This window comes from Aedes aegypti, chromosome 3 (assembly GCF_002204515.2).
Source record: "Aedes aegypti strain LVP_AGWG chromosome 3, AaegL5.0 Primary Assembly, whole genome shotgun sequence".
Classification (NCBI taxonomy): Eukaryota; Metazoa; Arthropoda; class Insecta; order Diptera; family Culicidae; genus Aedes; species Aedes aegypti.
The window spans coordinates 390,885,443-390,910,346 of record NC_035109.1 but is presented as its reverse complement, the minus strand read 5'-3'; the positions used below and the strand labels follow the sequence as shown (position 1 = coordinate 390,910,346).

The following is a 24,904-nucleotide window of genomic DNA, read 5'->3' as shown; positions in this document are numbered from 1 at the left end:
TCCGCAGGTGGTCGAGTCACTGCGAATGCGCTTTGGTCGTGCTGATCTGCTGATCGAATCCCTCATTGAAAAGGTCAGAACGTCTTCGATGTTGAGAGCAGATAAACTTGATACGCTGATAGAATTTGGAACATTGGTTCAAGGACTCTGCGATCACATTATTGCAGCTGAACTGCTGGAACACCTCGAAAATCCAACGCTTCTCAAGGACCTAGTGAATAAACTCCCAGTCGAATACAAAATGAAGTGGGCAAGCTATCGAAGACATGCTGGTGTTGTCAATTTAGAAACATTCAGCGTGTTCATGGCCGGAATTGTAGAAGACGCATATAGCGTATCCACCTTTGCACCAAGTGAGCGGTTAGGTAGACGTGAGAAGCAACACACCGACAGAAGCTTCATACACAACGAAGCCAGTAGGAACGATGTGGATCAACACCAAGAGGAAAGAACTAATTCGCGAAATATTTCTGGGATCATATGTTCCTTCTGCCACCAAACTGGGCATCGTACGAGAGAGTGTCAATCCTTCCTGGCTTTAACTGTCGACGAACGCTGGAATCAGGTGCACAACCTAGGTCTATGTCGGACATGTTTATTTGGACACGGGCGTAGAACATGTCGTAGCACTAACCGATGTGGAGTAGACGGCTGCTACTTTCGTCATCACCCACTCTTACACTCTCCTTCGTCCATTCTCAGGAACACCCAGACAGTTGAGCATAATATCCATCTTCAGCAGGTCGATTTATTCAAACTGTTCTTTCGCATCATTCCGGTAACGCTCCATGGGCCGTCAGGAAGTATCAACACGTTTGCCTTCTTAGATGAAGGGTCGTCGCTCACAATGATAGAAACCAGCTTGGCGAACCATTTAGGGATCGACGGATACGAACATCCACTTTGCTTAAAATGGACGGGCAACGTTACGCGTGATGAGAAGCAGTCCTGCAGAATCGCTGTAGAGATATCAGGGATAAGGAGCGAAGAACGATACTGGATGCGAAACGTTGGAACTGTTCCATCATTGAGCTTACCTGAACAAACTCTGCCGATACAACAAATGAGAGAGTACTACACCCACCTTCGCGGAATACCAATTGACGGATATCATGATGCTGTGCCTCGTCTGTTAATTGGAATCGATAACCTTAAGCTAGCACTACCTTTGAAAGTGCGAGAAGGAGAAGAGGGACATCCAGTCGCAGTGAAGACCCGTTTAGGGTGGTGCGTCTATGGTGGGAAACGAGATAGCCGTCACGAGCCAATTAACTTCCATATTTGCGAATGCGAGAATGGGAACGTAATGGAGGAAACAATTAATGCATATTTCGCAACGGAAGAGGTGGGTGCTCGCCCCATCGTTGAAGGATTGTCAAACGAGGAGCAACGAGCTCTGCAGATATTAGAACAAACCACAATCCATACCGGTGAAAGGTATGAATCGGGACTCCTGTGGAAGTATGACCACTTTGAGCTTCCAGACAGCTATCCAATGGCTGTCAAAAGGATGCAATGTCTGCAGCGTAGGATGGACAAAGATCCGACACTGAAGGAAGAACTCGACAGACAAATTCAAGCATATATCCAGAAAGGATACGCTCATAGAGCAACTACAGAAGAACTATCTGTAGTAGATCCGCGACGCATGTGGTTTTTGCCCTTGGGAGCGGTAGTCAATCCAAAAAAACCTACCAAGGTTCGATTGATCTGGGACGCTTCTGCCAAGGTCGATGGCATATCACTCAACAGCATGCTGTTGAGAGGACCCGACCAACTATCGTCTCTCCCTTCCGTCGTATTCCGCTTTCGGCAGCATAAGGTGGCCGTGGTTGGTGACATTAAAGAAATGTTTCACCAGATATGCATAAGTAAGTCCGATCGTTATGCACAGTGCTTCTTATGGAAAACCGGTGCATCGCAAGAGCCGGATATAATGGTGATGGATGTGGCCACATTTGGAGCCACTAGTTCTCCGGCGACGGCGCAGTTTGTAAAAAATACGAATGCCATGAGATTCGCCGGAACCTTACCGAGAGCTGTCGACGGGATCATCCATAGCCACTACGTGGACGATTATCTCGACAGCTTCCCAGATGAAGAACAAGCCAAACAGGTGGCTACCGAGGTCCGAGAAATACATAGAACAGGTGGATTTGAAATCCGCAACTGGGGCTCCAACAGCAAAATTGTTCTGGAACACTTGGGCAATGGACAGGAAGAAGCGATAAAAAGCCTGAACCTAGAAAATAATGTGGTATCAGAACGAGTCCTGGGCATGCTTTGGAGAAGTAAAGAAGACGTAATTTGCTTTGAGACGGCTATGCGAGAAACCATAAAAAAGATCATTGAGGCAAATACCAAACCAACCAAGCGCCAAATACTGCAGTGTGTCATGACACTGTTCGACCCTTTAGGCCTTCTAGCTCCTTACCTTATATTTGGGAGAATCCTTATCCAGGACGTATGGCGCGCCGGAATTGGATGGGATGAACTAGTGGATGACAATATATTCAAGGCTTGGCAAAAATGGATCAACATGATCGGTGATATAGACCATGTTCAAATCCCACGATGTTACTTCCGTTATCCAGATAGCCGCAGTCTTGCGAATATTCAGCTCCACATATTCGTAGACGCTAGCCCACTAGCTTATTCCTGCGCCTGCTACTTTCGAATCATCAACGCTATGGGGAACATCGAAGTGGCTCTAGTAGCCGCTAAAGCAAAGGTGTCTCCGCTCAAACCCATGAGCATTCCAAGATTAGAGCTACAGGCCTGTGTATTGGGAACACGAATGCTGAAGCTAGTAGTAGATGGACATACACTTCATGTTGCCCGACGGTACCTTTGGACGGACTCCACCACGGCCTACACATGGATCCACAAAGGTCCACATCGATATCGTCCATTTGTCGCTCATCGGGTAGGAGAGATCTTAGAATCCACAAAGCGAGAAGAATGGCAATGGATCCGTTCAAAAATGAACTCAGCAGACGAAGCTACCAAATGGGGTGTCGGACCTCACTTCAACAGTAATAGTAGCTGGTTCAGCGGACCAAAATTTCTGCAACTTCCAGAAGCTCAATGGACCATATCGACACCTACCGTAAATAGCGAAGACGAAGAACTACGAGCAATCCACATGCATCAAGAACTGAGTCAACCAGATGCAGTTATTGATATTAAGCGTTTCTCATCATGGAATAAACTACTGCGTGCAACCGCTTTCGTCTTTAGGTTTTTGGCAAACCTACGGAATCTACCCGAATGCCGTGAAAAAGGATATCTAACCCAAAATGAACTGCAACAAGCCGAAACAACACTTCTGAAGCTGGTTCAACGAGAAAATTATGCAGAAGAAGTAATCATCATGACGACCGATCAGAATTCCAATCAGTCTGTCCGTAACTCTATTCCTAGAACCAGCTCACTCTATCAGTTAAACCCTATAATTGATCAACAAGGCGTACTACGAGTCGATGGACGAATTGGAGCAGCTAAACGTGTACCATACGGACTAAAACATCCGATAATCCTTCCTAGGAAGCACTACATCACCAAGCTAATAATTGAAGACGTGCATAGGAAATTTCAGCACGGTAATAACGAAACCGTTGTAAACGAGGTGCGTCAAAGGTTCTACATACCCCAATTGCGAAGAGAGGTAAGAAGCGTGGTTAATCACTGTCAGCTGTGTAGAATCAAACGGGCGCGACCAATACATCCACAAATGGCCCCACTTCCAGAAGCTCGGCTATCGCCATACGCGCGTCCATTCTCGTATACCGGGGTCGACTATTTCGGTCCCATACTCGTGAAAGTCGGCAGAAGTCATGCTAAGCGCTGGGTCGCGCTATACACATGTCTAACAGTTCGTGCGATTCATGTTGAACTCGTACATAGCTTGACTACCGAAGCGTTCGTCATGAGTCTGCGCAGATTCGTAAGTCGTCGTGGGGCTCCTATTGAAATCTACAGTGACAACGCCACGAATTTCCATGGGGCAGAACGAATCCTTCGAGAACAAATATACGCTGGATTGGCAGCAACATTCACCAACACCACAACGGCTTGGCACTTTATTCCTCCTGGGGCCCCCCACATGGGGGGGTCGTGGGAGCGTATGGTGAGGTCGGTTAAATCGGCAATATCTTCTGCGTATGGAAATGATAAACTTGATGACGAAGCGCTTCAAACGCTACTAATCGAGGCAGAATCAATAGTGAACTCACGCCCTCTAACATATTTACCGTTAGATTCGTCGGAACAAGAAGCGATCACCCCTAACCACTTCCTGCTCGGTAGTTCATCGGGAGTGCGACAACCAGCAGCCCAACCAATCAGCGGCCCCCAAGATCTTCGGCGATCCTGGACCATTCTACAAGGACAGCTCGACAGATTTTGGAAAAGATGGATCCGCGAGTATCTGCCAACGCTTACAAAACGTACGAAGTGGTTCGGAAAAACGAAAAACATTGAACCAGGAGAGCTAGTTGTAATCGTCGACGATACTAAGCGAAACAACTGGACTAGAGGACGTGTTCTAGAAGTCATAGTCGCAGAGGATGGAGCTGTGAGACAAGCCATTGTCCAGACCGCAGGAGGTATTCTAAGACGTCCTGCTTCCAAGCTTGCGGTCTTGGAAGTATCTGATGATCATGGAACCTCAACCGAGGGTTCCATCGGGGGGAGGATGTTGGCGCTCCAGAATCCAACTGGCAACTCGGTTTAAGGCGTAGTTTGACAACGTAAAGGTGGTCGCCAGTCTACGATCCACTGACATTACTGTCATCGTGGTGACTAAGCATCTTGTGACACAACCAACAAGTAGGAAGCTTAAAGAAAAACTTGTTACAATTTATTAGAATTTGGAAGACTATTTGGGAACGGCCATAGATTCTCGATTAAGAAGTAGGTAATAGTGTGTAAAACGATACAACATATCATTTATACTATGTTTCCATAGGTAGCCTAAATAGCCAATAATCGCGAAGTGAATTTGACAATTAGAGTGTATACCACATTATTCAGTAAGCGGGATCTGAATCCCTTTGATACAGATTAGATGCATAATCATTTCTCTAGTTACAGAGGCCAGAATAGCCTAAATACTGAAACGTTGATATTGGGACAGAACAACTGAGAAGTCCACTGAATTGTAAGATGACAATTTAAATATTTAATATGACCTCCTTATGAACTGCTCACCAATATTTTCAGCTTTGAAGCAATAAATAAACAGCTCTCAAACATCAGTGTAAACCTTCGTCCTATATCAACAGCAATGTAGATTTTAATGTTCTACAAGGATGATAACATTATTAAAGAATCTCCGCGAATAATCCATAAGTTCTTCGTGCTTTTGTTACTGGGGAACAATTCTTGGATTTCTGACTTCAGGTCAAGCCACGGAAGCCGATTGGCGTGGGCTACAGCCGCTTCTTTTCTCAGGGTCTGTTTAGATAACGGAGGGATCTAATCCCATGATCATGGTCACTATGTTTTGTACTTGGTACTGTTTCTAAGAAAATTCCAGCAGCGAATAATGTCATGAATAGTTCGATTACACTCACCATGCAGTCACTGCCCATCAACCCAGTGGATCAAGTGGAACCAAACGTACAATTAACGGTCAGCACGCTTCAACACATAGTTGACTAGCACAATACGAAGAATATTTTAACTTAATGCATTAGAACAGGTGGTGAATTTACATTTTCTACAGGCCATCAAGCGTTACTGACTGTTGTCAATTTTTCCATCTCATCGAACACCCCGCTGTCGGCCCTGACAGAGTTTCTCCAAAAGCATGTGGAAAGCCTCGAACAACAGTTGATGGCTAGGATAATCCGCCAAAGCTGAGATGTCGAACGAGTTCCCGATCAAACTATGCTATTCCAGCCGATCAAGTCATCTACGGTGGACCGTATCATCGTCAGCATGTCATCAGATGAGCAACGACAAGTACGCCACCGACATAAGCAACGACGCTCATACCACCGAGGTGTGCAGTAATTCCAACTATACTTTCTATAGGAAAGTAGAATGTGGCATATCAGGTACGGTCAACGTAAACCCCCAACCTGGAACACCTGAAAAGTCTAGCTGGAAGAATGTTTGCAGTCAACTGCATCTACAGGTCTGCGCGATCTTCTTTCGAAATGGTTGCTTGCTTTCCAGCCGGTCCCAAGCATAGATACCTACATCCAGTGGCGCGGGAAGTGGGTAGGACAGGTAGGACATGTACTACGCACAAAAACACTTGGGTAGGACAGTCAAAGGATTGTCCTACCCACGATTCGGCAAAAAAAGCTTAGTCTTCTTCTTCTTCTACCTGGCGTTACGTCACATCTGGGACAAAGCCTGCATCTCAGATTAGTGTTCTTATGAGCACTTCCACAGTTATTAACTGAGAGCTTTCTTTGCCGATTGACCATTTTTGCATGTGTATATCGTGTGGCAGGTACGAAGATACTCTATGCCCTGGGAATCGAGAAAATTTCTTTTACGAAAAGATCCTCGACCAGCGGGATTCGAACACACGACCCTCAGCATGGTCATGCTGAATAGCTGCGCGTTTACCGCTACGGATATCTGGGCCCCCCAAAAAAAAGCTTAGTAGAAAGCTTGAAAAATAAAATTATTTATTATCTTTCCAGTTCTAGTTGTTAGTCAAGGAGATCTTCCAAAGATTTCTATAGAATTTCTTCCGTTTGTTTGAAAAAAAAAAAGAAATCCTGCAAAAATTCCTCCGCCTGTTAGTGTTTTATGTTAATTATTTTATGTTTCCTCCCAGAAATTCTAAATTCCTTAAGAGGTTCTTCAAATGAATCTTTTATTTCTTCTAGGAATTGTTTCAGCTTTTCATCCAAATATTACTCCTGCAGTTTAATCAAACATTTCTTAAAAAGTTTCCCAAAAAATTCCCATACAATCTTCAAAAGTTCATTCAATTTATACTACAGCAATTTTTCCAATTATTCCTCCGATCATTCCTACACAAATTTCTATAAAGATTCCGTTTTACGAGAAATTTCCTTAGAAAATCCAGCAAAATACTGTCCCGAAATAAAATTGATTTTATTCGATCATCTTATGAAATATTATATAGTATAAAGTTGTTTCAGATATCTTTGCTCATGAAAAGTGACTTTGAGACTTACCCAAGTTTTATCAGAGAAAACTTTAGGATTCAAAAATACCACACGGATTCATTTTTCAGAAAAATTTGCTTGGCATTTCCTTGAGACATTTCTAGAAGAATTCCTGAAAAAAAACCTTCAAGTCTGACTTGAAAAAATCTCTAACAATTTCTGGAGGAATTTCTGTTGAAATCTTAGAATGAATGGAGCAATTGATACATGTATCTTCAGAGAAATCTCTAGTTGAAAACTTACATAAATCCATACATAAACTAAAAAATAATGTTAATCTCCAGAAATTTCCGTAAAAGTTATTGATTGAATTTTAGAAGATGTTTTGATCAATGAATCACTGGATAGAACCTTGGAGAAATTAGGACCTTCTTGAAAAAAATCTTAGAAAATTATTAAAGAAATTCAGGTAATTTCTGAAATAATCTTTAAAGAAATTACATTTCTGTTGTTCTCATTGGGAAAATCCAGGTTGAATGCTTGAGGTATCCTATGCAAAATTGTTGCAGAAATTCCCTAACAAAATTCGTGGAGAAATTCTTTGGGAAATGATCGCTAGAAGAAATTCTTCAAAAATTTCCGGGAATAATATTTGAACATTTTAGCAAATACCTGAATAGATTTTGATAAAATTCCTAGAGAAAGTCTCGAAAAAAACATACATTAATACTTGTCGCGAATTCTTGGGCTATACCATTACTTAATTTCCCATGCACCAAGATAGGCCAAGAATTGACTTGTCCGTAAAAAACAGCTATTAGTCTTGTGGTAACGAGTGGCATGAAAATGAGGGGGTTAGAAGCAAAGGAGTGTTAGTGTAAAAATACATAGTTTTGAAAAAAAAAAAATACTTTGAAGATTTTTCAACAATTTTTTATTCGATACAAATTACATGGGAGTCAAAACAAAAACAAGCCAGTCTTCTTAGAATTATGTTATTTTTTTCTGTTGAGCGGAAAATCACCTGAAAATATCGAAAATATCGCTTGAAAACAGTAGAACTTCCACAACTCAAATCCGACCGAATTGTCACTTAGCGTTTGAGCCCCTCTCATATAGTAACCTTCCAGTTACAGTCCATGGTTATTTTTTTTTCTTAGATTCGTTGTGCTCAAAATATATGTCACCGTTTGTCCTACCCACGGTTTCCAACGTGGACGCGCCTCTGCCTACAACAAGTCCAAGATCTACTTAAGCAGCCAGCCAGAAGGACGGTCATTTCATAAGAGAGTGCTATATTTAATAAAATGACACTCAGAAGCACTGTTGCTGTCAACCATGAGTTTAAGGTGACACATCTCGGAATCCAAATATGGCAGGCATAATGACCGGCTTTTGCCTCCCTACTCACGATTTCAAAGGCACTAATCTACTAAAATAATAAACGTACAAAGTCAATCTTCTTATTTTAAGCTTTCTTTTCCGTCTCTGGTTCTAGCGTTTGCTATGAACGAATAGCTTGAGTGTGATAGATTAAGAATGGAAGATAGAAGCATGTGAGAGGATATACAACTACCAAGTACGAGGAAAGGGACGGGCCTGGGATTGAACCCATGACCTTCTGCTTATGGAGCAGAAGCGGTAGCCATTAACCACCAACCCCGTCTTAAAACTTAAATTTTAAATTACACAAAACCCCATTTTAATTTTTTTTTTTCAATTTTCATCATAGAATATTGATAGTAAACAGATGTTTGAGACAAAGTTTCTTGATGGAGAAATTTTTAATAAAAAAGTTTTTCTAAGAACAACTTTCGGTCGATTTTCCAAATATTGATTTTTTGTTATAACAAATACAAATTTGTCAAAACAATTGATACAGTAAGCACATTGAAATGATTCTAAGCCATAATGATTATATGAATAATTTCCATCAAGGAAAATAAGTAAGTGGAAAGATATATGGTCTTAACTCTCGAAAATGTATATTTTTTTACGTATTTATCTATAAAAAGCAGTCTTCTCTTGAATTTCTCTTGAAATCTTTAGTAACTGCAAGCAAAAATATTATTTCAGCAAAGCCTCAAAGACCATAACCATCAATAGATCCATCCATCCATCCATCCAAGTCTTCAGCTCAAACGGATGTTTGGTTCTCTAGGGTGCTTTTTTTTTTGCTCCCAGTGGCTCGAGAAGTAAGAAGCGAGCTAGTTAGTTTTCATCGCGTCGTTCGTTCTTCAGTTCGGTTCGTTTATAGCGCTACTTAAAGTATACATTATTTCGGTTAACGTGTATTGAATTGAATAGTTCCTTCTTATGGTTGTTGATTTAGCCCGTGTGATTTTGGGGCGTTGGCCGCGAAACTGAAATTGATTTTTAGCAGACCTGTTGACAATGGATTATCAATTGGTGAGCTCGAATCATGCTTCTTTAAATGATCGTGATAACGGTATGAATGCAAAAACAATTATTGGTTCGTCGATTAGACTGACGGCATACTCTAATTCGTCATTTACATAATACTTAATAAAATACATATAACTTTTCCTCTATTTTTAAAATTGCGAAAAACAAACTTTGAATGGTTTGGCACAATAAGCGTCGACGTTTTCTCCACAGACTAATAATGAACTATTTTGACTCAAGTTTGATGCATCATATTATTTTCGCAATCAAATCCATGTGTCTACAATGTCAAACATGTCCAATTTTATATTTACAAATTCTTTGAATCGTTCATCAACAGTGGTGTCAAAATTCAGTCTTTATCAATGTCAATAAGTAACTTTTTTAATCAAGGTTACATACATCGTATCACGTACCAAGGTGAGTCTAGATTGTGTAGTATTTGAATCCTCCCCACTAACAAATATTCCTTCCCGTGACAACCATGAAAATGCAGAGGTATACTCGGTCTTGAGTAACAATAGCTGTCACACTTACATTACTTCCCTTCCCCGATGACCGTAAGGACGTGGCCGGCGCCATTATTGACTTTATAATGCTTTGAATTCTTGGAATTGTATACTGAAGACAGTAAGCATCGGTAAACAATGGCTTTGCAAGGCGCTGTTGAGCCCAATTCAACTTGTTCACGCTCACCAATACCACTCTTAGAAAGAGCTAACTCTAATCTTCCTAATAGTGGTCTTAGTTTGCGTGGGCGGGCTAAAAAGGGCTCAACAACAACGTTTCTGGAAAAAGGCTCAAGTACTCTTGGGCCCTTCTCGAATGTTTGTCCAGGTTTGTGCTCTTAAAATTTTGAGGTTTAGCTTAACCTTCACATGACAAAAATAAAAATTGAAACCTCATAGGAAGGATTTTACCATTTTACCTCATCAATGCGTATTGGACTTTTTTCTCCTATTTTGTAAAACAAACAATGTCTAGTTTGCGTCGTTTCACTGTCAATCAATAAGATTGGCGATCGATCTTTTAGTCAAAGCATTCAACCCAGCACCAATAAAAGTGATTAATAATGGCAGTCAGTGGTCCTCGTAAAATGTTGGATTGTTATTCAAATAAATCATATCATGTGCGTAGAGTTATATGGTTAACGAAAGTATGTCAAACTTTTCGAATAATATTCCAGCCATTTGAAGAGTTTATTTTTGCTTGATTTGATTTCATCCAGCAGTCTTAACCACGTCCATGACCAAGCTGTAGGATGAGAAATAATGTTTTAATGAACAACTACTTTTAAAAGATGCAGATAATTTTACAATATCTGGTAGGGGTGCTCATTCTAGCGTTTAAATATAATAGACAGGTAACTCTTCACTGGTCAACGTCCCGTTGCTTTCCCATCATGCAAGATCATTGTCCTCCTTGATCATGTCTGATCCTTTGTCTCCGATCATGTACGCCATTGCGGCTGTATGAGCTGAAGGCGGCCGCGGTACAATTCCAATATCGACGACTCGTAATTTCTCCACTCCATAAACCCTTAGCCGTGCATCGACAACAGCCGATGGATCTGATTTCGGTCCCATTTTGCACGTTCCCACCTGAAAATATGCAAAATATACATTAAGAAAGATCGCCAAATCTCACCCCGAATATGATCTATTTCTCACATAATGATAATAGGAGCCGGTTAGGGTTCGTACATAGCAGCGCCAGTAATCATCACTGTTGAACTCGAACTCCTCGCAGCCGGGCAGCTTACGCGTGTACTGTTCCACTCCGATGTCGATGAATGGCTTCTGGCCGGTGATTCTGATTGCTTCCTTGATGGCATACACCAACGCTTGCAGGTCACGATCATCATCAAAGTACGTATAGTTGAACAGTGGATGATCGTACGGATTGGTGGACTTCAACTTGATCGATCCCTTTGATCTGCTATGCATAAGGAGTGGCAGATACATGAAGGCACGGGTATGGAAGAGAGGTCGGAAATACGACTCTCGTATTCCATCGTTGACTCTGAAATAGGTTCTTCCAGCAGTGGTTGGGTCATCTCCAATCTGAAGGGCCGATAAAATTATTTCCAGATCAGGCCAGTCTGGATCGTCGGGATATGGCGAAACAGGTGATTTGACGTATCCCACTGTTTCTGTGAATGCTGAAGTAAATGGTCCTTGGCCAAATAAATATTTGATAATGTTTGGAAGCGTAATGAGGCTTTCGAAGTTTATGTTGTTATCAATTGGTTTAGTGACTAGAAATACTGGACCTAGGACACCTGGATGTTCGTAGAGAGTTTCACCAACTGGCAGATCTTTGATAACGTCAATACCAAGATCTTGGAGGTGACTTTTTGGACCGACTCCTGACAGCATTAGTAACTTAGCGCTTCCAAATGCCCCAGCAGAGAGGATTACTTCTCGTTTGGCCTTCACGGTGTATGTTTTCTTATCCCTTGTGTATACCACGCCATAAGCAACTTTTGATTTATCGATTAGCACTTTTGTGGCCCAAGCTCGAGTTAATACATGGAGATTTTTTCGATTTCTTATGGGATTCAACAAAGCTCTAGCTGCAGTCCAGCGTATGCCTCTTTTAGTATTCGATTGAATGTAAGAAGATCCCAGTTGATCCATAGTGTTGTAATCAATGTAAGGAAGTCCAGCCATCTCAGCACTTTGGATAAAGGTTGATGCCAAACGAGATCGATAGGGTATATCTTCAACCGACAAATAACCGTCCTTCCCGTGAAAGCCATTGTTTCCGAAATCTCTCAGATTCGCATTCTCTGCCTTGATGAAATAGGGAAGTACTTCGCGGTAGCTCCATCCAGGATTTCCCGACGCATTCCAACCATCAAAGTCTCGCCAGTTTCCTCTGGTGTAGATCATGTTGTTTATTATAGTCGAACCTCCAAGACCACGACCGTGATGAAACGCGCACTGTTTGTTGATGAGACCTTGACATCCTTTGGTCTGCGGCTGACTCAAGTACCCAAAGTTGTAATCCGTTGCAGTTTGAAACAGAAATCCACTAGGAATATCTTGGGTTGGAGCGATTTCCGCTTTGCCAAGCTCAAGAAGAAGCACTGTCACGTCAGGGTTTTCAGATAAATGGTTCGCCACAGAGCAGCCTGCCGGTCCAGCTCCAACGACGATGAAGTCGTAAGATTTTCGAATTTTCGGATTGGGGTTACCATAGTCCAATCCCCACGCACTGCTGAAATCAACGTAGTCTCCGAGTGTATGATTTCCGTAAGGACCTAGAAGGGTCAATTTTCGCACAACCGTGGCAATACATGGTCCAGAAAGGCAAACAAGCAACACGAGACTAGTCCAAACGCTGAGCTTCATTCCGTTCCGCGGGGTGATCTAACGGTAACTGACTGATCGTTTGCTAGAACTTCAGAGGTGTGAGCGTTTATTGTTTGATAGAATTAGGAGGTGTAACGCACGCAACGCCACCGGCTAGAACATCGAGTCGGCTTTTGGTTCTAGTCTAGTATGGCTTAGCCTTCAGAGCTGATTGTATCCGCATGTTTGGTACCTGATTGCCGTACCAGTTAATTTTAGGGTATAACTGCGATCATGCATATGATATATACGGTTAATCAGGCAACCATGTTCGTGGATTTTGTCAAATGCAATGAGTTTGTTACGTCATCAAAGAAGTTGGAACACTAAAGAGCTCATAATGACTTCGATTATTGATGAGCCAAACGTAATTAATCACTTAACTCATTGTTGAACGGCGATAATGAGGATCTAGATTGGATAGGTGCTATGGCGGTTAATTTACTATTAGAACACAATGCTATGTAATAGTGATTCGAGACGCAGAACCAGCGATGCATTGAACGATAAAGCAAATAAATATTGTTTCTGGTATATTATGGTGGTTGATTCCGTTAGGCATGTTATCACATCCGCATGTCTGGTCTACTGGGCTTCTAATGATACTTCCGATGAAAATACTTTTTTCTAAGCAAGTACATGTAAAAAGCAAAGTTGATTCATAGATACCACTTTTGGCCCACTCTTCAAAAAAGAAAAGTTATGCGTCTTATCACCAGATGTGCTCTTTGCTGAAATACATATTCTTCGTTAGCATTAATTTAAGTATGTAAATTGTTTGTTGAACAAGATCAACAACTTTTCTCGCTTTTGGTTCAACAATCTTCGTTCCTTCAGATGTCATTAGGAATCAAGCTTTAAGAAACAAACTTTCGCATGTAATAAAATTTTCCATCATTCATTGTTGATTACTTGGATCACTGAGTTAACCAGTCACAAAGAATCAATTAAACAATGATAAATTATAAGTTCGTCTATGATGGTACAAGCTTAAATTGCTGCAGCTGCTACACAACGATCAACTAAGGAACTCAGAATGATGGCTCCCCTAGTGCTGTGCGGTTCCGGCATTTATTTTATTCATAAATCCATTAAGCTAAACTGCACTATCACGGTGCTTCACATTTACGATTAGATCTTGCTGCAAACTGGCAGAATGGAGCTGCAACTTTTACTGCATCTGATTATTTTCGTGTGCCTCTCCGGTCCTTCCGAGGAGTTTCATCGAGTGGACACTACTTTTGAAGAGGTGTCGAATCGAATAGTTTCTGGTGAAAATAGGACGTTTTGTGATGAAGTTAATTCGAAAAGTGTTTTTGGACAAGAATCATCCGGTTGTATGAGCAAAAATCAGGATGGAGAAAATAACCCAAAAAGCATTCGGAACAAGGAAAGAGAAGGTTCTGACGATCGTAGGTGTGGATGTTCAGATTCACCATCAACGATGTAAGTCTTTCAATAACAGCAAATTTGCGTGATAACAAGTTATTTATTCTTTCAGGAAAAGGAAAGTGCAATGTTTTCTTTGTCGGGTGCAGCAGTCTGTGAGGTTCAATTTGAGACTAATGGAATGAAAGAGTTCGGCTCATATCGCAGCGCATTCTTAAGGATTGAAGTATAATAAAAATCAGTGCAAACAGAAATACATAATTGTGAATAAAAATGAAGAAGACTTGCATTTCTAAGTCACAATCAAGAATCTACCTGAAATTTTTTTTTTTGATATTGTTATCACAAGAAAAAATCATGAAAATTCAATATCATTGATTTTGAACGAAAATATTGTCCACTTGGATAGAAGTCTCCAACCCATCTCATAGAAGCTGGACTAGTAGGGCGGTTCAAAATTCATAAAAGTTTAAAAGTCCAATCTCCTATATCTTCCTTACCTGCTTCACCATAAAAATAGTGTTTTTAGAGTTTTTTTTTTAATATTTTTAGAATATCACAATAGCTGAAAAACTCCTACCTGACCAAGACGGGAGTTTACCCATAACGCGGGTAGATCACATTTTCGTGGCGCGTTATGGGGTAAAGGTCTACCAGTGAACCTTAGTCCTAACAGCTTCAAACGAAGAGAACAGGATATTATAGTAACCAAAGGAACATTAAACATTGACTGATAAAGTGGCGCGCCTGTGGAGAGTGTACCCACCACATTCTTCAAAGGGCATAAACAGCGCAACCTTTCAATTAGAATCCTTTTCTGCTATCAAGTTAGGAATTACAACTGTAAGAAAACCGAATACTTTATAACTTCTCAATAGTGATAAGGTAACATGACATGCACTAAACAAAGGACACGGGATATACTACAAAAGATCAAATATTGGTCGCAGTGGTTTATGTTCCGAACAGATTAAAAAAAAGACGGGAATGGATCTCAGGCCTGCGACATGTCCGACACTGCCTCTACCATTGATCCAGTTCTACATTTTGCAACTATTTATAATTCAGGCATCTCGCCTTCCTTCTCCTCCTTAGCATGTCAATAGTTTATGAAATTTATTTTGAAAGTTTGCAAATACTTATGAAGCGTTTGTCATACGAAAAGGTTTTCACTATAGCGTTCATCGGTTAAATTAGTTAACGTTATAAGATCAAATGGTACGAAGAAAAACCAAATGCAAAATTCTGTAAAAAAAATTGTCGATCAAAAATTGCTTTCTCACCGATAGTACCTAGCCTACGATAAAATGTTTAGCTCAGACCATTTTTGGGTTTTAGATTTGTGTGGCCTCGATTTGTCTGTACCTTAAGCAGATCTTTTGTGTCGTTCACCTGCAAAGTGCAAGGCATAATGGTTTAATAATCGTTGAAAAAGCTTTGATTCATTATAGAACAACCATCTTCAACAAAGTTGTTTAGGAGATCAAGGGATACCTTCTGGTGACTTATATAAATAGAAATTCAACCGTTAAATGGCGCTAGCGAGAATGCAAATACCGTTTTGATTCATATTACGGACAGCTTCAAATTCCGGACACTCTACTTTCTTTCTTACTTCTTCTCTGTATGGGAAACATTTCATACGAAATGTTTCATTTTTTGCCGTTCAAAAGTTCTCACTTTAAAAGCTCGCTTTAATAAGCTTTTTCCATTAATATGAATGCAAATTTATAATGCCCATCTGCCTTAGACGTCTCTTTAGTGGTTTGACTATTTCTGTTCATTATTTGACTTTTCTATGATTTTAATGAGCTGTCCGGGATTCGAATCGAAGTGTCCGGAATATGAAGCAAAATTGAGGGAGCGTCCGGAATAAGAATCATAAAAAGGCCAAACATTTTGTTTTATTTTAAATTATTCAAGTTGCGGAAGCGTATTCTTCACCCATCATTCGAAAGTTAAGGGTTTCTGACGCTCGATTACGCTGAGGAATCATACAGAACGATTTATTTTGTTTGCTCTATTTTGAGTTATACTTCACTGAGGCCTTAAGTGTCCGTAATATGAATCAAAACGGTACATATTTTCAATGCTTATGGGATTTAAGCAATTTGCTGAATATCTCGTATAGGTTAAAAAATAGCTCAGTACTTTCGAACTTGAACTATGAGAACTTTTAAGGGATAAGAATGTAAGTTTGGAATATGTGATATCTCTAGATTTTAATGATTTGGAAGGTTGGTGTTTACGGCAAAGTTGTTAAGTAGCTTGAAGGCTGACATGCGATGTTTGTTTAGATAAGGAATTCTGCCACCAGGCGGCGCTAGTGTGCATGAAGACTCTTTGACACTACACCGAATGCCACTACACCAAACGCCATTACTCCGAACGCCATTACTCCGAATAGGTCACTACCCTGAACGCCATTACTCCGAAAGCATATTGTATTGAGATTGATAATTGTGGAATATTGTTGTGTGAATTTTAATGCATTAGATATTTAATACTGTTGAGGAAGCCATAGCAGCTAATCGCGCAATAAGATTACGCTAAGAATCGGACAGATTAGAATTATTTAGAATTTGAAATTATCGAGTTTCTAGGACACAGAGTATCTTCGTATTTCTCACACGACGTCTTATGCAAAAATTCAAATCAATTGGCAAAGCTAGCTTTCAGTTAGCAGCTGTGTAAGTGCTCATGATCAATCTTCAAAATTTTCTTTGCTTTGCGTTGCTTTGATTCATAAAACAAGGAGAAAGAGAATGCACGATCCTTATTTTCCAATCCAACGAGGTTTTGATTTTCTCCTATCATTTCAGTGAAAATACATCATTTATGTAAATCTTTGCGACTCCTTCTACCAGGCAGATTACGCTGCATGAGGATAACAGTGTTGGTAGGCCTAGCAACCAACACTGTTTTCTTTTCATTGCGACTTCACAAAGTGCGCGTCAGTAGTTAACAAGTGAAATTTCTTCTCTAAATGGTAAGGCGGCATCCATTTATTACGTAACGCTAAAATTGGAAATTTTTGACCCCCTCCCCCCTCCGTAACGCTTTTTGTATGAAAAATTTCAAATTTTTGTATGAGCCGTAACGCTTAAGCCTACTCCCCCCTCCCCCTAGAGCGTTACGTAATTTGTGGATGCCGCCTAAACAATCTTGTGTGTACAGATTGATTCTTTAAAAAACAAAAATCTTCTATTCTGAATACAAGTCGTCTAGTTTTGTTGCTGTAAGTACTCAAGCTGTTGTTGAGTATCTGTTGAAGTTGCCCCAATGTCTTAAAAATGCGTTAATGCAATCTCTTTATCTGGCTGTAATCAGCACCACCTCTGTAACGCTGTTGACGGTATGGATCGTTTTAAATGTACCGTTTTGACTCATATTCCGAACACTTAAGGTCAACATTGACTTCAAATGCATCTGGTTGGCATAAATTAGCTGATATTCGTGAAAATTTTAATTTGTTCGCAAAGTCTAACTGTTAGTTTTTGGGTGTAACGATAAAAAAGTTTATTCAAACTTGTTTAGTATTGTTTTTATGTAAAAGTATAGAACACCATTTTGATTCAAATCCCGAACACTGTGTTCATTCTGTCTCATATTCCGAACACCTTGACTCAAATTCCGAACAGTACGAATAAATCATATTAAATTGAATAATTTCGCAAATGAATGTATCTGAGCTTATTCTTTTGGTCCTAAACTAGAAAATCATCACTAATCCCGCGGTGTAAAATATATTGGAGACGCTAAAATAGAATTGCAATTGACTGCCATTTCCTTGTAATTTGATGACATATTTCAGCGAAACATTTCAACCAAATCGCCATACAAAAACCGAGTGTTCGGAATATGAGTCTGTTCGGAATTTGAGACAAAACGGTACACGTTATCGGAGTTCAAACACTTGCATCGTTCAGAACAGGCTGTAATTCATTACTTGACAATGTTTTATCTTTTGTTTTGTGACAATAAAAATGCATTTGGAAAGTCTAGGAAAGATCCACCAAACGAAAAATAACGAAAAATATTGTTCTGATATTAAAGCCTGTCCACGATAAATTTCGGACACGGATGGCGGGTGTACCACAGAAAGTTCGAGAATTTTACAGAAAGAAGGATTAACATCCTTGCCAACTGTTTATTTTGTAGATATAACTCTTTTATTCTGAAATAAACAATTGTATTTGTTGAATTATGAGTAACTTTTTTTTGCTGCCATTATTTGGGTGTCCGAAATTTAACGTGGACAGGCTTTACGCCCTTCTATTCTTATGCTAAATTGAACAAACTGATCGAAAGTTTCCCTATTTAAGTCATTTTATAAGCATATAAAATGCCTCGGCGTTGTCTTGAACGATATCATGATATATTCACCTTGCATTACATGCCGAATACTGGCGACGTACATGAGATCTACTAGCGAAAATATATTTAACGTACATTTTGAAGCAAACTATTTTTGTTTTCGTAGATAGAGCTAATCTTTAAACAAAATATATTACTTAAAGAAAATATTATTTTGCCCCCATGATGAGTATATCAACTTCTTCACCTTCGTCTTTTATTCTTGAGATTACGTCCACACTGGGAAAGAGTCTACTCATCTGCTTAGTGTTGTGTATAATAGCACTTAAATACACAGTAATTAAACGAGAGCTATTTTGCCAAAATTACCGTTTTTCGCATTCGCGTATTGCAGACATGATAATCATCTATATCCTGGGAAGTCAAGAAAATTTCCATTACGGAAAAATCCAAGAACTGAAAATCGTTATTTTACACTGCGTGTTTTCTATGCTTATTGGGACTGGGAAACCGAGGTTTAGAGAATTCTGTTTGCTTTGAAATGATTAGAATCAATGATGCATTATTTTTGATCATATGAGCATGTGAGCAATTAAATGCAAAAGGCGCGAATCCTTCGCGAAGCATTGAGTTTTTCAAAGCATGCTTCTCAAAGTATCTGTGCAGCAATGATGATCTTTGAAGACTGCTCATGATAATATTACATACTTGAACAGAGTGTTGGAGTACGGTAATAGTAGTTAATGGAACAAGTTGCAGAATGATGATTTTTACAGCACGAGTCGTAAATTTATCCTAGGAGGATTGCCGAGAATTCTTTTCATGGTACGTTCCCATCGATCATTTCATGGTACGTTTTCCTATCGATAGAAACACATTGTAATGACAGTTTGATGGGCCGTTGTAGGATATTGTTTTAAACCATCCATTATGCATTGAATTCATTGGTCATAGTGAATTTGAAGGTGCAAATATTAATCGTTTCTAATGAATTTATTGAATTATCTTCAAATTGCAAATTATAACCATCATTCATCATGCAGATTTAAATTTAATTGTCATACTTAATACTAGTGCGATTTTATAGGAGAGTGCGATACTAGTGCGATTTTATGGAAAAAAATCGTCTCTAGCGACTAACAACACAGTATTTGACTAGTCGAAGAGGGCCGTTGTTCTTGCAACAGCATGATTGCAACACCTCATTACGCGCGCTTTGTTAAGATATATGGAACATCTGATGCACTGTTCGTCAAGGGACAAGCGTTTGTCGGATATTGTAACATGTTCAGTGTTGTGAAAAACTCAATTTCTCACAACTCACGCTTGAGATTTATCATGTGTGAGTTGTCAATCATGCAACTCAGCAGTCAAAAAATCATGGATGAGTTGGCTCACCTTTTTAACTCATTGTCTCGTATTTCCACAGTTTACTCACACACGGCAATAATTTCTTGTTAGTCTGGTAAAATTATGTTAATCCTTTCTAACGTAAACAACAACATTCGGGTTTCACGAGTTTTTGTCGGGTTTTGCGACTGAATCATTTTTTACGGTTTGAGTTGATTGAGTTGATTTTGCATCAAAATCTCATGCGTGAGATTTGCGAATCAGATCTCTAATGAGTTTGCTCTCACGGGAGAGCGTATTGATTGAGATTTTGAGTGTGAGTCTATCAACACTGAACATGTTGCGATTAACGTTAATCGGATCACATCCACGGCATTAATTTTCGCCCAAACCATGCCAGATAAACTTGGTTGGTAAATGGCTGGGCATGGCGTACCATTGGTACCTCGCGTACCTGAAGGAATAAAATAGACCCCTTTGTGCGGTCCTTAGCCTCTTGCCCAGCAACTCCTATCCCTACCTCCTCGCGGTACTGGCCGGGGTACGAGTAACCTTAGGGAAGATCGGGTAACCAACCCCCGGTGGGAACTTTGGTCGTATGCTGACAGGGAAGGGGGGGTTTGCTTTTGCTTTTGCTTCTGCAAACCTTGAGCGTCTGTACTCCATGTTAGGAGCGGCTCACAACAGCGTCTGTTCCCCATGTCAGGGGCGGCTGATCATCGTCCGAGTGCCAGAGAAGGACTCTAAGCTAAACTGCGCACTATGGTCCTCCGAACATTTAGGGGAATGGTCCTCCGGAAATCTAGGGGGTTGGTGTCAGGCCCTGCAAGCCAGCCGTAAAAAAATCAAGCAACGAATAATCAACGAGAGAATACGAACCGGGACAATCGGCGAAGACCACAGCGACGTAAAGGGACTAGCGATTGGAAGCTCGGTACGTGGAACTGTAAGTCTCTCAACTTCATCGGGAGCACACGCATACTCGCCGACGTGCTGAAGGACCGTGGATTCGGCATCGTAGCGTTGCAGGAAGTGTGTTGGAAGGGATCAATGGTGCGAACGTTTAGAGGTAACCATACCATCTACCAGAGCTGCGGCAATACACATGAGCTGGGAACAGCTTTTATAGTGATGGGTGATATGCAGAGGCGCGTGATCGGGTGGTGGTGGAGGATCAAAGGCCGGTTCTTCAACTTCAGCATAATAAACGTGCACAACCCTCACTCCGGAAGCACTGATGATGATAAAGACGCTTTTTACGCGCAGCTCGAACGCGAGTACGACAGCTGCCCAAGCCACGACGTCAAAATCATCATAGGAGATCTAAACGCTCAGGTTGGCCAGGAGGAGGAATTCAGACCGACGATTGGAAAGTTCAGCGCCCACCGGCTGACGAACGAAAACGGCCTACGACTAATTGATTTTGCCGCCTCCAAAAATATGGCCATTCGTAGCACCTACTTCCAGCACAGCCTTCCGTACCGATACACCTGGAGATCACCACAGCAGACAGAATCGCAAATCGACCACGTTCTGATTGATGGTCGGCACTTCTCCGACATTACCGACGTCAGGACCTATCGTGGCGCTAACATCGACTCTGACCACTATCTGGTGATGGTCAAACTGCGCCCAAAACTCTCCGTCGTTAACAACGTACGGTACCGACGGCCGCCCCGGTATGACCTAGAGCGGCTCAAGCAACCGGATGTCGCAGCGGCATACGCGCAGCAACTCGAGGCTGCATTACCGGAAGAGGGTGAGCTGGACGAAGCCCCTCTTGAGGACTGCTGGAGAACAGTAAAAGCAGCCATCAACGATGCAGCTGAGAGCAACGTCGGGTACGTAGGACGGAGTCGACGGAACGATTGGTTCGACGAGGAGTGCCAGGAGGTTTTGAAGGAGAAGAATGCAGCGCGGGCGGTCATGCTGCAGCAAGGGACCCGGCAGAACGTGGAACGCTATAAACGGAAACGGCAACAGCAGACCCGCCTCTTTCGGGAGAAAAAACGCCGCCTGGAGGAGACGGAGTGCGAGGAGATGGAACAGCTGTGCCGGTCTCAGGAAACGCGTAGGTTCTATCAGAAGCTCAACGCATCCCGCAACGGCTTCGTGCCGCGAGCCGAGATGTGCAGGGATAAGGATGGGAGCATTCTGACGGACGAGCGTGAGGTGATCGAAAGGTGGAAGCAGCAGTTCGACGAGCACCTGAATGGTGCTGAGAGCACAGGCAATGAAGGACGGGACAACGGAGGAAATGCCTTCGTCAGTACTGCGGAAGATGGAAACCAACCAGCCCCCACTTTGAGGGAGGTTAAGGATGCCATTCACCAGCTCAAGAACAATAAAGCTGCTGGTAAGGATGGTATCGGAGCTGAACTCATAAAGATGGGTCCGGAAAGGCTGGCCATTTGTCTGCACCGGCTGATAGGCACAATCTGGGAAACAGAACAGCTACCGGAGGAGTGGAAGGAAGGGGTAATCTGCCCTATCTACAAGAAAGGCGACAAGTTAGATTGTGAGAACTTTCGAGCGATCACCATTCCAAATGCGGCCTACAAAGTATTATCCCAGATCATCTTCCGTCGTCTGTCACCTGTAGTAAACGAGTTCGTGGGAAGTTATCAAGCCGGCTTCGTTGACGGCCGATCGACAACGGACCAGATCTTTACTGTACGGCAAATCCTCCAAAAATGTCGTGAATACCAGGTCCCAACGCATCACCTTTTCATCGATTTCAAGGCGGCATACGACAGTATCGACCGCGTAGAGCTATGGAAAATCATGGACGAGAACAGCTTTCCCGGGAAGCTCACGAGACTGATAAGAGCGACGATGGAAGGTGTGCAAAATTGTGTGAAGGTTTCAGGCGAACACTCCAGTTCGTTTGGATCCCACCGGGGACTACGACAAGGTGATGGACTTTCGTGCCTGTTGTTCAATATTGCGCTAGAAGGTGTTATGCGGAGAGCCGGGCTTAACAGCCGGGGTACGATTTTTACGAGATCCAGTCAATTTGTTTGCTTCGCGGATGATATGGACATCGTCGGCCGAACATTTGAAAAGGTGGCAGACCTGTACACCCGCCTGAAACGCGAGGCAGCAAAAGTTGGACTGGTGGTGAATGCGGCCAAGACAAAGTACATGCTAGCTGGTGGGGCCGAGCGCGACAGGGCTCGTCTAGGTAGCAGTGTTACGATAGACGGGGATACGTTCGAGGTGGTCGACGAGTTCGTCTACCTTGGATCCTTGCTGACGGCTGACAATAACGTTAGCCGTGAAACACGGAGGCGCATCATCAGTGGAAGTCGGGCCTACTATGGCCTCCAGAAGAAACTGCGGTCAAAAAAGATTCACGCCCGCACCAAATGTACCATGTACAAAACGCTCATAAGGCCGGTAGTCCTCTACGGGCATGAAACGTGGACGATGCTCGAGGAGGACTTGCAAGCACTTGGAGTCTTCGAACGTCGGGTGCTTAGGACGATCTTTGGCGGTGTGCAGGAGAACGGTGTGTGGCGGCGAAGGATGAACCACGAGCTCGCCCAACTCTACGGCGAACCCAGTATCCAGAAGGTGGCCAAAGCTGGAAGGATACGATGGGCAGGGCATGTTGCAAGAATGCCGGACAGCAACCCTGCAAAGATGGTATTCGCTTCAGATCCGGTTGGTACAAGAAGGCGTGGAGCGCAGAAAGCTAGGTGGGCGGATCAAGTGCGTATCGATTTGGCGAGCGTGGGGCAGAACCGAGGATGGAGAGATGCGGCCACGAACCGAGTATTGTGGCGTGAAATTGTTGATTCAGTGTTATCTGTGTAGATGTTAACTAAATAAATGAAATGAATGCCAGATAAACTTCCGGATCAAGAATTGCATACTAGGAGTCGAATCTTGGATTAAAAGCTTTAAAATCTTCCAAAAATTATGACTTCGGTTGGCGAACATTTGATCGTTAGCACACATGCTGAATGATGCATTATTCGCGGAGCGTAGTTTGTTATGATAACTTGACGACAAAAGGTTAATCGTTGTTGCTATGATCGCAGGATAAAGAACAACCGCGATGCATCATTTATTTTGTCATGATCACTAGATTTCCATCCTTGGTTACGACGATTAATAGTACGGCTAGCGAACAGACTACGAAAGGATCTGTATTGGAACTGGTTTTAACATTTTAAGTTTAAGACTGGTTCATAGACTGAAAAGACTGGTCCCGACACAAAATCGGGACTAAACGTAAGTGAACTAAGACAACTTTAAATGATAAATAACTATAAATGACAGACATATTGAACCTTATGTTAAGCAAACGTCACACTATACAATGAACACAAAGATGAATTTGGTTAACATCATTAAATTTCCACAGGAAATTTATAATTATCCGGATTGGAACCAAACCTCAATTTCCGATTGTTTCATTTTCGGGATTATTATTACGGAACCCCCGAATGCGTTTGGCAATTTACAACACTCCCTATTGTTTTGCTCAGAGATGTTCTTCGTGGAAGGTTATTATTTGGTTTTATGTTGTTATAGTGATTATTGACATCATAGCTACTACGGTTGCAACCATTTCACTTAAAATTTTGCCTTCATTTTAAAATTGGCTGTTCCTTTAGGTTATTGCTAGAAATAAACTAGCCATTTATATTTTTGTTAAGAACTGTGAATCCTGTTTGCAATATAATGTTCTTTGAAAGCTTTGCTTTTGCTGGTCTGCTCTTTCATTGATCTTGAAGCTGTCATAAATTTAATAAGAAATGTGCCCTTCTTTTAAACTTCTTTCAAAACAGGATCCTTTCATCGGTCAAAGAACAGCCTGTAGGTGATGAACGCGAATTGCAATGTTTTATTGGATACATGATCTTTCAATGATATTTAGCATTTTATAGTTTCATGGTCATATTATTTCTCTTACTATTTGAGAAAGGATGTTCTTTGAACCATTTCAGTTATTCATACCTGCTACATCCTACTTGCGCA

At 41.5% G+C, this 24,904-nt stretch overlaps 1 protein-coding gene and 1 long non-coding RNA gene across 2 annotated transcripts; one reads left to right on the top strand and one right to left on the bottom strand.

Annotated features, from left to right (window-relative positions):
* Positions 1-10,678: 10,678 nt before the first annotated feature.
* LOC5571618 (glucose dehydrogenase [FAD, quinone]) lies at positions 10,679-13,365 on the bottom strand. Its single transcript, XM_001659763.2, has 2 exons — positions 11,174-13,365; positions 10,679-11,104 (listed from the first exon to the last, which is right to left on the bottom strand). The coding sequence occupies exons 1-2, from the start codon at positions 12,857-12,859 to the stop codon at positions 10,904-10,906; spliced, it is 1,887 nt and encodes a 628-aa protein (XP_001659813.2). The 5' UTR covers positions 12,860-13,365; the 3' UTR covers positions 10,679-10,903.
* Positions 13,366-13,910: 545 nt separating this feature from the next.
* Positions 13,911-14,558, top strand: LOC110679477. Its single transcript, XR_002502517.1, has 2 exons — positions 13,911-14,305; positions 14,361-14,558. It is a non-coding gene; the product is annotated as an uncharacterized LOC110679477 (long non-coding RNA).
* The last annotated feature ends 10,346 nt before the right edge of the window (positions 14,559-24,904 follow it).